Raw genomic sequence first — 12,511 nt, 5'->3', positions numbered from 1 at the left:
CTACTTTTTATTACGTCAGTGATTGAGGCGTTTGTGTGTTGGCTTTTTAACTGGGATTTGGGAATTTACGAGGGACAAGTGAAGGCAACTCAAGGGGCGGGAACTTTGTGTGAGAGTCCGCCATCAGTACAGGCGTCGTGTAAAAACTCTGACAATTATTGTGGACGTATTACTTAAGCAAAATCGAGCGATTATAATTACCCTTAATTTCGAGATAACCATGTTCGGTAGCTGGTGGAGAAGCAAAGCGGTGAGCCACGGACTCGTAGCCATGTTCGCTATGGGTTCCTGGATTTCCGTCAACAGTTTGTGGGTCGAGCTCCCGGTGGTTGTCAACGTGTTACCAGAAGGTCAGTGTTCCAAGATCCAGATAGTGGTATTACAGGAACCCAACGGTATTCAACCACTTTACCCGAACCCTAACGATATTCAACCACTTTACCCGAACCCTAACGATATTCAACCACTTGACCCGAACCCTAACGATATTCAACCGCTTTACCCGAACCCTAACGATATTCAACCACTTTACCCGAACCCTAACGGTATTCAACCACTTTACCCGAACCCTAACGATATTCAACCACTTTACCCGAACCCTAACGATATTCAACCGCTTTACCCGAACCCTAACGATATTCAACCACTTTACCCGAACCCTAACGATATTCAACCGCTTTACCCGAACCCTAACGATATTCAACCGCTTTACCCGAACCCTAACGGTATTCAACCACTTTACCCGAACCCATGTAACCACTTCACAGTGGACAGTTTCAGTCTATACGTGCAGGCGGGTAAAGCCAACACTATTTCCACAGTATTCCTGCGTTATCTCCTAGTTAAATTCATTTAGGTCAGGTTTGCATGTCATCTCACGTTAATTTAGACGAGTTGGTATTTAATCCACAAACAGTCTTTCAAATTCCTTTTATTTTTTGATCATGTTTTATTGCTGACGTGAGGTCATGTTCTATATTAAAATGTGGATATTTTGCTTCTGTTGGTTTAGGATGGAACCTACCTGCTTATCTGTCGGTGCTGATTGCCTTTGGGAATCTTGGTCCAGTAGTTGTCACCATCACGCATCACTGTGCTCCAGGACTTCTCAACGAACGCCTCCTCATCCACTGCCTGCAGGTCCTGGCAGTGCTGGCGTCTGTTCTTCTTGCGCTCTTCTGGTCCCACACAGTCTCCATAGGTGGAACAGAAAGGTCTCTGGTCTTTCTCCTCCTCACCTTTGTGCTGTCTTTGGTCTGCTGTACATCAAATGTCACCTTCCTACCTTTTATGTTTTGTTACCCTCCAGAGTATATTCGGACATTCTTCATTGGTCAGGGCTTCGGTGCCTTGTTCCCCTGTATTGTGGCTCTAGGCCAAGGTGTTGGGAAGCTGGAATGTGTGAACACGAATGGAACAGTGAAGCCAATATATTTACAAGAGAACTTTCCTGCACAAAATTTCTTTGGATTCTTGTGCATCATGCTGACTGTGTCGTCGTTGAGTTTCTGGGCTTTATGGCAAAGACAGACTATGACACTGGAAGATGGGCAAGCCCAGCAGTCTGACAACTCAGGCTCAGAAAGACCTGGAGAGGAGTCGCACCCTCTGCACCACGGAGGAGCACCAGTCCCAGAGGGACAGAAACCAGTGGAGGAACAGCCTCTCACAGTCACATTTTGGACACAGCCAAACGTCTACTTGTTGTCACTGCTCGCCGTCTCCACTGCTCTCACCAATGGAGTCCTGCCGTCTGTGCAGAGTTTCACCTGTTTGCCGTTTGGGACTGTGACCTTTCACCTGTCTGTGGTCCTGGGCAATATGGCAAATCCACTGGCTTGCTTTGTAGCCATGTTTTTTGTACTGAGGTAAAAACCTATTAGGAATTGGGCCTCAATTTTACACACACACACATTATATATATATATATTATATATATATATATATATATATATATATATAAATGTATCTATCCTTACTGTTTTTTGAAGAACACTTTGTTTTCCAGGTCCCTTTCTTGCTTGGGCGTCCTGTCTTTAGGAGGGGGCGTTTTTGCCGCGTATCTAATGGCGTTAGCAGCACTCAGCCCTTGTCCGCCGCTACTAGGAACCTCTGCTGGTGTGGCTTTGGTGGTAAGAGATAATTCAATCGCCCCTCATGCCTAATATGGCTGATACAATAAGTAATAATTAGTAGCATAATTAAACTGCTTTAATTCCTGTTATTTGGATGAAAAGCGTTTTTGGATAATTCACTGTCAAGCAGGTATAGTTCCCACTGCTGGTTTATTTTTATTCCCATTAAATCACTTTAATTTCTGGACACGATTCCAGATCATTTGGAAATGATAATGAGCTTTAATTTTAAAAAGGTAACTGCTTATGGCTTTGCTGTGCTAGGGTTAGAGTTAGGGCTAGGGTTAGGGTTGGATTAGGACTAGGGTTGGGCTAGGACTAGGGTTAGGGTTGGATTAGGACTAGGGTTGGGTTAGGGCTAGGACTAGGGTCAGGGTTGGGTTAGGGCTAGGGTTAGAGTTAGGGCTAGGGTTGGGTTAGGGCTAGGGTTAGAGTTGGGGCTAGGGTTAGGGTTGGATTAGGACTAGGGTTGGGTTAGGGCTAGGACTAGGGTTAGAGTTAGGGCTAGGGTTGGGTTAGGGCTAGGGTTGGGTTAGGGCTAGGGTTGGGTTAGGGCTTGGGTTAGAGTTAGGGCTAGGGTTGGGTTAGGGTTAGGGTTGGGTTAGGGCTAGGGTTGGGTTAGGGCTGGGTTAGAGTTAGGGCTAGGGTTGGGTTAGAGTTAGGGCTAGGGTTGGGTTAGGGCTAGGGTTGGGTTAGGGCTAGGGTTGGGTTATGGCTAGGGTTAGGGTTGGGTTAGGGTTGGGTTAGGGTTAGGGTTGGGTTAGGGTTGGGTTCGACATTGTCTGCTTCCAGCACCAACCGTTCAGAACCATGAGCGAGGCTAGGGAGCGTTAGCTCTGCAACACCTTAAGGTTCCTGCCCAGATCAGGGAATTAAACTTGATTCATTCTGACCAACAGTTCATCCCAGTCATGTTCACCAGAACTCAGACCTCTCTTTGAGTCTATAACCAGAACCATAGTCCATAATAGGCCACCTCCAGCAGCCATCCGTCAGCCAAGTCTGGTTTTTGAACAATCACATCGGGTTTCCTCCCAAAGAGCTCAGTGACATTTTGGCCTTCCTAAATGTGCAGTACACTTTGAAGTTGAAGTTTACAGAAAGAACACACACACACACCACTGTCTTTTTGTCTTTCCTCTGCAACACAAGCTGGCTGTTATACAAACCCCAAACCACTGAGCACAAAGTGCACATTTAAGGGAGGCGGGGAAGAGGAAGGACAAGACCCACGTCACAAAATTATTCTTCAAGCTGCACCTTTCTTCAAACCTTCTTAGAACAAGTTCACTTCAAAGCTGACAACACACTCATGGACTAGTCCACCCCTCATGGACTGGTCCACCCCTCATGGACTGGTCCACCCCTCATGGACTGGTCCACCCCAGGGACAAAACACCTCAACACAATCAGTCGTGTCACGTGGTTTCTGCTGCCCAGCGCAGTGAAAATCTACGTTTGTCCTTTGGTGAAACCAGGAGACGCTGCACAGTAAAGCCCAACAGATGAAAGCCAGGTCCTCAGCTGTCCTTCTGGACCTACAGGATAAGTTTACAGTTACATTAGGGCCCAAACCAGGTTCGACACAAGGTTTCACAACGGTCCCCGGAGTGCCTGAATCCACAAACTCTTAGAACCAAGCTCCAGAGGAAAAAGGTTCAAAAACATTAGCAGTTGTGTCTCTGTGTAAACAGTAAATGGTGACCAGCAGCACGAGCATCACCGTCAGAAGGAGGAAGCATGTTGGAGCTCTGCTGTTTCACAATAAATGTTCATGGCTTCTGTCTTGGCAGCCTCTCCCACAGTTTCAGTCGTTATGGTGGATCCGTGTGAACCCTAGCCCTAACCCTAGTCCTAACCCTCACCCTAGTCCTAACCCTCTAACCCTGACCCTCTATCCCCCTAACCCTGACCCTCTAACCCCGACCCCCTAACCCTCTAACCCTAATCCTCTAACCCCCTAACCCTCTAACCCTGACCCTGACCGATGTGCTGTGGAGACTGTTGCGTCCTGTTGCTCAGCGTGCTGCTCCGTCCACTCGCAGTAGTTTTCTGGAAACCAGCACAGCATGTAAACGTCAGGGATCCATCAGTCCGCTACAACCGGATGACGTCCTGCTTGTGCACCTCAGGAAAGGTCGACAAATACCAAAGAAAATGAAGTCTTCTCTTCTGTTGAATTCTATCGCTTCTGCTTCACAGTTGTGCGTTCAACATGAATCCAAGTGTGTAAAAATGCAAGTTTGATGATGTGAATTCTGAAGGTACAGTGAATATTTAGTATGTTGTTGATATCTAATGTTGGACCCTTGTGCCCCGTCCAGGTCCTCTCCTGGATTTTGTTCACTGGCATCTTCTCCTATGTGAAGGTGGTGATTGGTTCCTTGCTCCATGAGGCCGGACATACCGGCTTGCTGTGGTGTGGCATCTCCATCCAGGCTGGCTCGCTCATGGGCGCCCTAACCATGTTTCCTCTGGTCAATGTCTATCACGCCTTTGCCTCGGCTCAGGAGTGCATGGATAACTGCCATTAATGGGAGGAACGGGAAGGATGGCCTTCCTGCTCGGCAGGGAACTTTAAGGTTGATCGTGCCATGTGAAGCACCGGGTGGGTCTCATGTCATGAGTGACACCTGAGAGCTTAACTAGTCTAAATTAGGATGGGGCTCTTGGCTGCTGCAGGATGTATGACTACAAGTGCTCTTTGTGGAGTCCCGTGATGAACCCTGTACTCGATCTTGTTTACAGCTACAGTAAAAACAGCACCATAATGGTCAGAAATGTAACCACATGACAAACTGGTTCAGGACCCCAGTCATGAGGGCCAGTTTCACAATGGACCCCATTGTTTTGCACTCGCCTCATGAAGCAGATCCCCTCATCATGTTCAGCCACGTGTGCTCCTGAAACTGGCTCCTGAAGCTGGCTCCTGAAACTGGCTCCAGAAGCTGGCTCCTGAAACTGGCTCCAGAAGCTGGCTCCTGAAACTGGCTCCTGAAGCTGGCTCCTGAAACTGGCTCCAGAAGCTGGCTCCTGAAACTGGCTCCTGAAGCTGGCTCCTGAAACTGGCTCCTGAAGCTGGCTCCTGAAACTGGCTCTGAAGCTGGCTCCTGAAACTGGCTCCAGAAGCTGGCTCCTGAAACTGGCTCCTGACCCTTTTACACTGCGTTCCAAATGATGATGCAAATTGTGTTTAAGTGGCATCAAGGTAAACCTTTTGGGTTGTCGTGCATTAATTGTCTTTGTTGAAGGACTCAATGTTTTTCATTTACGGTCAAATTTTCCTCTCAAATACTCTAAAAATCCTCTTCAAATGTTCTTGGTAATAAAGAGAGTACCGTATTTTATGGACTATATGTCGCACTAAAGTCGCACTAGCCAAAAAATGCATAATAAAGAAGAAAAATAGATATATAAGTCGCATTTTGGGGGGAAATTTATTTGATAAAATCTGAGACCAAGAACATACATTTCATCTTGAAAGGCCATTAGCATGGATTAGCAATAGGGTTACGGTATGCTAACGTAACAAATTCAGCTACATGACCCACAACGAACTGAGTACTTGTCTGCTTTGTTAGCGTAACATATTAATAGTTATTCAGACAACTATAGCATAAAGAACATCCGAGCAAGTTTACCAAACAAGTCTAGACGAAGCAGCGCTTCTTCTTCTGCGTCATTAAAGGAACTCGTTCCTCAGGTGCACGCGCCTGGAGCGCCCTCTGGTGGTCGTCAGTACACCCGTCTAGAGCGCCCTCTGGTGGTCGTCAGTGTGAAAATAACGAACATGTGAAATTCTATAATAATGTATTTATTTAAGTCGCTCCGGAGTACAAGTCGCACCCCCTGACAAACTTTGAAAAAGAGCGTGACGTATAGTCCGGAAATTACGGTAAATTAATTAGTCAACAGACAGATTAGCTTTGCTTCCTCTAATAACAGTCTCAGCTGTTCAGCTGTGTCGAGATCTGAAACACCTCAGGAGAAATCCACCAGCGATGAACTGATGAGCCGATGAACTGATGAGCTGATGAACTGATGAGCTGATGAACTGATGAGCCGATGAACTGATGAGCTGATGAGCTGATGAACTGATGAACCGATGAACCGATGAGCTGATGAACTGATGAGCTGATGAACTGATGAGCTGATGAACTGATGAGCCGATGAACCGATGAACTAATGAGCTGATGAACTGATGAACCGATGAACTGATGAGCTGATGAACTGATGAGCCGATGAACTGATGAGCTGATGAGCCGATGAGCTGATGAGCCGATGAACTGATGAGCTGATGAACTGATGAGCCGATGAACCGATGAACTGATGAACTGATGAGCTGATGAACCGATGAACTGATGACTGATGAACCGATGAACTGATGAACTGATGAGCCGATGAACCGATGAGCTGATGAGCTGATGAACTGATGAACTGATGAACTGATGAACTGATGAGCTGATGAACTGATGAACTGATGAGCTGATGAACTGATGAGCTGATGAACTGATGAGCTGATGAACTGATGAGCCGATGAACTGATGAGCTGATGAACTGATGAGCCGATGAACTGATGAGCCGATGAACCGATGAACTGATGAGCTGATGAACTGATGAACCGATGAGCTGATGAGCTGATGAGCCGATGAACTGATGAGCTGATGAGCCGATGAACCGATGAGCTGATGAACTGATGACTGATGAACTGATGAGCCGATGAACTGATGAGCTGATGAACTGATGAGCTGATGAACTGATGAGCCGATGAACTGATGAGCTGATGAACTGATGAACTGATGAGCCGATGAACTGATGAGCTGATGAACTGATGAGCCGATGAACTGATGAGCTGATGAACGATGAACCGATGAACCGATGAACCGATGAACGATGAGCTGATGAGCCGATGAGCCGATGAGCCGATGAACCGATGAACCGATGAACTGATGAACCGATGAGCCGATGAACCGATGAACTGATGAGCTGATGAGCTGATGAACCGATGAGCTGATGAGCTGATGAACTGATGAGCCGATGAGCCGATGAACTGATGAGCCGATGAACTGATGAGCTGATGAACTGATGAGCCGATGATGAACTGATGAACTGATGAACTGATGAGCTGATGAGCCGATGAGCTGATGAGCTGATGAACTGATGAGCCGATGAACTGATGAGCTGATGAGCCGATGAACTGATGAGCTGCACCTCACTCATTCACCAATTGCTTCAAGGCAAAGCAACAGGAGCTGTGTGATAGTCAGGAGAGCTGCTGCTCGTCAGCTGACCCCCCCCCCCCCCCCCCCCCTCCCCTCCCCCGGGGGCCGTCCTCCCTGGCGTGAACACACTTTACTGCCCGGGACGCTTCTGCTTGTGTGGCTGCAGAACTCTCCACCAGAACTCCTCCAGAACTCTCCACCAGAACTCCTCCAGAACTCTCCACCAGAACTCTCCACCAGAACTCTCCTCCAGAACTCTCCACCAGAACTCTCCACCAGAACTCCTCCAGAACTCTCCACCAGAACTCTCCACCAGAACTCCTCCAGAACTCTCCACCAGAACTCCTCCAGAACTCCACCAGAACTCTCCTCCCAACACCGAGAGGATCTTGGCTTGTGCCTCAGACCCGTGAGCGTGAGTGAGTCCGTGTTTTCTGTGGAGTCTTCAACACTTCAGAATGATTTTAGTTGAACCTCTTTGTGCTAATTACTAATTAATTAAAGCGCTGCTCAGGAGCTTCGCCGGGTTATGTAATGAGCAGGTTTCAGAACCTTTGCTGTTTGATGCTAACTGAACTCCCGTCTGAATAAAAACTGACATGAAAGTAGAACTTTGTAAGTAGCAGTTGTGGTGTCACAGTGACGACGTCTGAAACGGGTCCAAACTGAACATTAACCAGCGCCGCTTCGTTCTGGTCACACATTCATCAAAAATGGCTTCTTTGGTTTTTTTCTAGCTTTACCTTTGATTTTTAAATTTTCTGTGTAAATTCGTTGATAGGTTGGCACAGATCTGAATATATTGCTGATAAAATACTTAATAAAACATTAAAATCATTTTTCAATAGAAATCATTGCTGTTGATGGTTCTGATCAGTTGCCATGCATCCCATAATGTGCTGATGTAACATAAAAACATGAATTTTTACAACTGAGTCGGGATATTTTGGAGAATTGGTGGCTTGATAGCATTTTGTGACGGTAATGAAATCCAAATGAATCAACAAAATAAGACCTGCCTTAAATATAACTACCATAAAAAACCTTTTGTTCAAGATTTTAACATCAATATTACGATAATAAACATAATAACACAAATTGATGGCTCCAAATCAAATCCAAGAGCATATTTTCTGAATCATCTGTCTTTAAGCTTCAATCTGGCTTTAACTTCTTAAAATATTACAATAAGAAGGTGAGCCACTAATGTTTGACCCATTTCTGATAAAGTTGAGATAACTCAAATGTTAATTACCTGGTTAATGCTCTTTTACCATTTTTATTTCCGTTTTTCTTCCAGTTCCAGTCGAAACAGACCCCAACATGTCCCTCCTCACCCACCTGCTGGTGGCGCTGTTTGGGCTCGGTTCCTGGATCTCTGTCAATGGCCTGTGGGTGGAGCTGCCCCTCCTGGTGCCCCAGGTCCCTGAGGGCTGGCACCTGCCCTCTTACCTCTCCGTCCTCATCCAGATGGCAAACGTCGGCCCCGTTTGTGTCACACTGATGCATCGTTTGCGTCCCGGCGCCCTCAACGAAGCAGCCGTCATATACGGGATCATCGGCCTGGGCACCGCCGCCAGCTTCCTGCTGGGCTTCCTGTGGAAGGAGACGGCGGTTGTAGCGGGGGCCCCCCGCAGCGTGGCCCTGCTGGTCCTGACCTTCTTCCTCTCTGCTGTCGACTGCACGTCCTCCGTCACCTTCCTGCCCTTCATGATGCATCTGCAGCCCCAGTTCTTGACCACCTATTACATGGGGGAGGGTGTGAGCGGGCTGCTCCCTGCTCTGGTGGCCCTGGTCCAGGGGGTCGGGCTGGTCACCTGTGTGAACAGCACCCGGTCTTTGAACCACACCTTAAATAGTTCCAGCAGTTTTGGAACCTTTGACCTCCAGGCCCAATATGAGTCAGCAAAATTCTCAGCAGAGGTGTTTTTTTTCTTCCTCAGTGCCATGATGTTGGTGTGCTTACTGGCCTTTGTGCTGCTCAACTACCACCCGTCTGTTGCCCGGGAGCGGGGCCCCAACAGACGCACCCCTGGGGTTAGAGGGGACGCTCAGGAGCTTAAACTCAGGTGCCTGATGGGCTCCAGAGGTGCACAGCAGAAGAGCAGATTTGGCACTGGCACGTACAGCTGGCTGCAAGTGTTTTATATTTTTGGGATCCTGGCCTGGGCTAATGCGCTAACCAACGCCGTGCTCCCCTCCGTGCAGTCCTACTCCTGCCTGCCGTATGGAAACAACATCTATCACCTATCAGCCGTGATGGCTGCTCTGTCCAACCCCCTCGCCTGCTTTATTGCAGTGTTTGTCCCCATCAGGTCGGTGAACGTCGTCTGTTGGAATGTTCTTGGAGCATTTGTGTATCAGGCATGATGTTGATGTTCCAATTTGTTGCCACCAGACACACACGTTAGCATTTTGGCTCTAGAGGACCGGTCGTCCACATGGAGTTCTGAGCACATGAACATAATACTTTACAATCAACTTGTCCTTCTCTTTGGAAAACAAGTTCAAAACTAAAATTACATTATGGGAACAGGGAGAACAAAAGTTTGCCCTCACCGCCTCCTTATATGGGCGTCCTTATATGGGCGTCCTTATATGGGCGTCCCTATAGCTGCATCTCTATTGAAGCAGCCAGAGGCCTGTAAAAGAAATGGAAGCTTAATTTGTGCCTAATTTAAGGGCCAATGTTTTAAATTGATCGAACAGGTCTCTGTGGTTGATGGGAGCTCTCACAGTACTTGGCAGCGCAGTTGGAGCCTACTTACTGAGCATGGCGGTCCTGAGTCCGTGTCCCCTGCTCGTGGATGAAGCTGCTGGCGGAGTCGTCGCCGTAAGTATCGCACCTGCATGTTTGCTAACCTCAACGTGAGGAAGAGGTTCACGATGCCTTCTCCCCCACACAGGTGCTTGCTTGGACAGCCTTTGTTCTTACTCTGTCTTATGTCAAAGTGATGATCGGAGTGATTCTGCGTGATGAGGGCCGCAGCGCCCTCGTGTGGTGTGGCGCTGTAGTGCAGCTGGGCTCCCTGCTGGGAGCCGTGACCATGTTTCCGATGGTCAGTGTGTACGGCTTCTTTTCATCAGGTGACCCGTGTAACTCAAACTGTCCCTAAATGTCATAAACAATATGCTGTAAGTAGCAGAAGATGCTCTCATCTTTCATGCCTTGTTAATATTTGTACATTTAAAACATGCAACACATTCTAATGACTAAAAGCTACAGATAAGTGGATGTAAATATTCTGACCAATCAGAGCGCGAGTTGATGTATGCGTGCGTTTCAATGCTTATCTTTTTAAAAATTGTAACCACACATTGAATCACTACTGAATTAATAAATGGTGAAATATAGAGCCAGACTTCTTTTTCCTATGTTTATTTTTATTGGTCCTTATTGTATTTGTGCTAATTACTAAGATACTTATTTGTAGTGACGATGAGAGGAAAAACTGCGGTTGATTATTAGATAAGAACATTTTTACAAATGTAATAACGTGAAACATGTACACTTTACTGCCAGTTAGCATAGAAAGAAATTTCAATAAAATGTATCTCATGACACGTCCTGTGATGACTAAATTCGCTTCCTAAGTTTATTATTATATAAATAATATATGGAATTCCATCTTCTTCCGTCTGTCATCCCCATCATGAGGTCTGATTTGTCATTCAAATGAGGAGGAAATGATCAGTAAAAGACTGAAACATCCATCATGTAGCTTTCTTATCTCCTGAACAAACAGAGCTTCCTTTGGCCACAGAGGAACAGCAGCGGATGGACGACGCTCGCCACCGACAACAGAAACACACAGGCAGGAACCACCGTGAAGACCTGCGTCTCCTCCGTGAAGGACACCCTTTGCAAGAGAGACACTGGACTGTAACACGTCAGGACCACCAGCGCGTTGGTGCAGACCGTTTTGAAAGCTTTCTTTTTGGCAGGATGTAGCGTTGCTCTGCCCGGAGCGAGCTTGGTCAGCAACGAGGCCATGATGCTGAGGCTGCAGTGCACCGTCAGGACGCTGGTGGCCAGCAGCAACACGGGCGGCAGGTCTAATATTCTTTCATTGAAAAATTCCATAGAACCAGAATTTGCAATGTAAATTGAGGACAGGAAGAGCGTGAAACACCAGACGGTCACGGCGCTAACTTCCCTGAATCTGTACGTCTTCAGCAGCTGGAAATGGAGCGGATGAACCACAGCGACGTACCTCTCCAGGCAAATGAAGAAGACGCTCAGGGGCCCCCCCATTTGGCCGTACACACACAGAAACCTGAGGATTCGCTGGTGGGAATTCTTCTGCAGAAGCAGAAGGTGCAAATGCACAGCAGAGATCCAGTAATGAGGGAAGTTAATGAGCGCCAGATTCAAGTTTAAGATGTCCGTGGTCTTCCTGGACTTGAAGGTGACCCAGGCAACCCTGGCGATCAGGGGCAGCCCCACCAGCAATGGAAGGATGTCGATCAGACACAGAGCAACGATGTACCCGGTTCTCCTGGTAAATGCAGGAGTTTGGAGGCAAGCCTCCAGCGTTGAGTTGGAAAGGTTCATGACACTCAACTGACACGCAAAAAGATGGTCTGTCAAAGGTGAAAGCGTTACGCAACCCTCACATCTGGACAGGTGTTGGGGTCACGCCTGGGATGGACCGGCACCTCCTGCTGGAACACATGATGTGACAATGGGAAAGGCCTTGTTGTGGTTATTTATGACATCATCCAAAAGGAAGTAGTTACTCTTATCATGTTTCCGATTAGATATCCAATTTATTGTCATTTTTAAAAAAGAAAAGAGTTTCGTGTAAGTAATTTGTTAAGGTGCAGAAGGTCGCCACTTACCAGGTGCTGCTGAGGGACACGAGCTCCAAAAGGCAACCGGGTCAAAAGAACGCCTGATTTGACTGAGCTGAGCATGATGGGCGACACAAAAACAACAGGTCTCGAACCAGCATGTCCTCGTTCTCCTGGGAGCTGCTGCCCCATCCTGGCCACCAGGGGGCAGTGTCAGAGCTACTGATGACACGTGACGTTAAACCACAGTTTAGTCAAACATCGTCGTGATAAAGAGTAAATCGTGAAAACACAAAGATTCTGCGTTTAGGCTGCAGCAGAAAATCACAGACTTCCATCAGCCGAACTGTGATTAATCAG

General features: G+C 47.3%; 3 protein-coding genes across 7 annotated transcripts; 2 read left to right on the top strand and 1 right to left on the bottom strand.

Moving 5' to 3' along the window:
- The first annotated feature begins 63 nt into the window (after nt 1–63).
- slc52a2 (solute carrier family 52 member 2) lies at nt 64–6,300 on the top strand. 2 transcript variants are annotated; one of them, XR_008948069.1, is made up of 5 exons: nt 64–350; nt 1,013–1,868; nt 2,009–2,132; nt 4,460–5,343; nt 6,081–6,300. XR_008948069.1 is itself a non-coding variant. In XM_057021246.1 (4 exons), exons 1-4 carry the CDS (start codon nt 221–223, stop codon nt 4,667–4,669), a joined length of 1,320 nt encoding a protein of 439 aa, XP_056877226.1. In that variant the 5' UTR covers nt 64–220; the 3' UTR covers nt 4,670–5,388. The 2 variants fall into 2 exon arrangements, 1 of the variants encoding a protein (XP_056877226.1); XM_057021246.1 differs by lacking the exon at nt 6,081–6,300 and having other exon boundaries at nt 4,460–5,388.
- A 760-nt stretch (nt 6,301–7,060) lies between these two features.
- Nucleotides 7,061–10,921, top strand: si:ch73-196l6.5 (riboflavin transporter 2). 4 transcript variants are annotated; one of them, XM_057021243.1, is made up of 5 exons: nt 7,061–7,692; nt 7,728–7,772; nt 8,658–9,672; nt 10,067–10,190; nt 10,264–10,921. In XM_057021243.1, exons 3-5 carry the CDS (start codon nt 8,681–8,683, stop codon nt 10,471–10,473), a joined length of 1,326 nt encoding a protein of 441 aa, XP_056877223.1. In that variant the 5' UTR covers nt 7,061–7,692; nt 7,728–7,772; nt 8,658–8,680; the 3' UTR covers nt 10,474–10,921. The 4 variants fall into 4 exon arrangements, with proteins under 4 accessions (XP_056877223.1, XP_056877224.1, XP_056877222.1 ...); XM_057021244.1 differs by having other exon boundaries at nt 7,728–7,776; XM_057021242.1 differs by having other exon boundaries at nt 7,061–7,776.
- A 163-nt stretch (nt 10,922–11,084) lies between these two features.
- LOC130518710 (olfactory receptor 10Q1-like) lies at nt 11,085–12,343 on the bottom strand. Its single transcript, XM_057021528.1, has 2 exons — nt 12,200–12,343; nt 11,085–11,921 (listed from the first exon to the last, which is right to left on the bottom strand). Exons 1-2 carry the CDS (start codon nt 12,341–12,343, stop codon nt 11,085–11,087), a joined length of 981 nt encoding a protein of 326 aa, XP_056877508.1.
- Nucleotides 12,344–12,511: the final 168 nt, after the last annotated feature.

This window comes from Takifugu flavidus, chromosome 21 (assembly GCF_003711565.1).
Source record: "Takifugu flavidus isolate HTHZ2018 chromosome 21, ASM371156v2, whole genome shotgun sequence".
Taxonomy (NCBI): Eukaryota; Metazoa; Chordata; class Actinopteri; order Tetraodontiformes; family Tetraodontidae; genus Takifugu; species Takifugu flavidus.
The sequence above is the reverse complement of the archived record's forward strand: the minus strand, read 5'-3'. Positions and strand labels throughout refer to the sequence as shown.

Coding starts and splice junctions, on each gene's coding strand:
- LOC130518710 (XM_057021528.1), bottom strand. CDS start 12,343: ATGGGGCAGCAGCTCCCAGGAGAACGAGGACATGCTGGTTCGAGACCT. Junction 11,922..12,199: donor GTGTCCCTCAGCAGCACCTG/GTAAGTGGCGAC, acceptor TTTGCGTGTCAG/TTGAGTGTCATGAACCTTTC.
- slc52a2 (XM_057021246.1), top strand. CDS start 221: ATGTTCGGTAGCTGGTGGAGAAGCAAAGCGGTGAGCCACGGACTCGTA. Junction 351..1,012: donor TGTCAACGTGTTACCAGAAG/GTCAGTGTTCCA, acceptor CTGTTGGTTTAG/GATGGAACCTACCTGCTTAT. Junction 2,133..4,459: donor CTGCTGGTGTGGCTTTGGTG/GTAAGAGATAAT, acceptor TGCCCCGTCCAG/GTCCTCTCCTGGATTTTGTT.
- si:ch73-196l6.5 (XM_057021243.1), top strand. CDS start 8,681: ATGTCCCTCCTCACCCACCTGCTGGTGGCGCTGTTTGGGCTCGGTTCC. Junction 9,673..10,066: donor GCAGTGTTTGTCCCCATCAG/GTCGGTGAACGT, acceptor TTGATCGAACAG/GTCTCTGTGGTTGATGGGAG. Junction 10,191..10,263: donor CTGCTGGCGGAGTCGTCGCC/GTAAGTATCGCA, acceptor TCCCCCACACAG/GTGCTTGCTTGGACAGCCTT.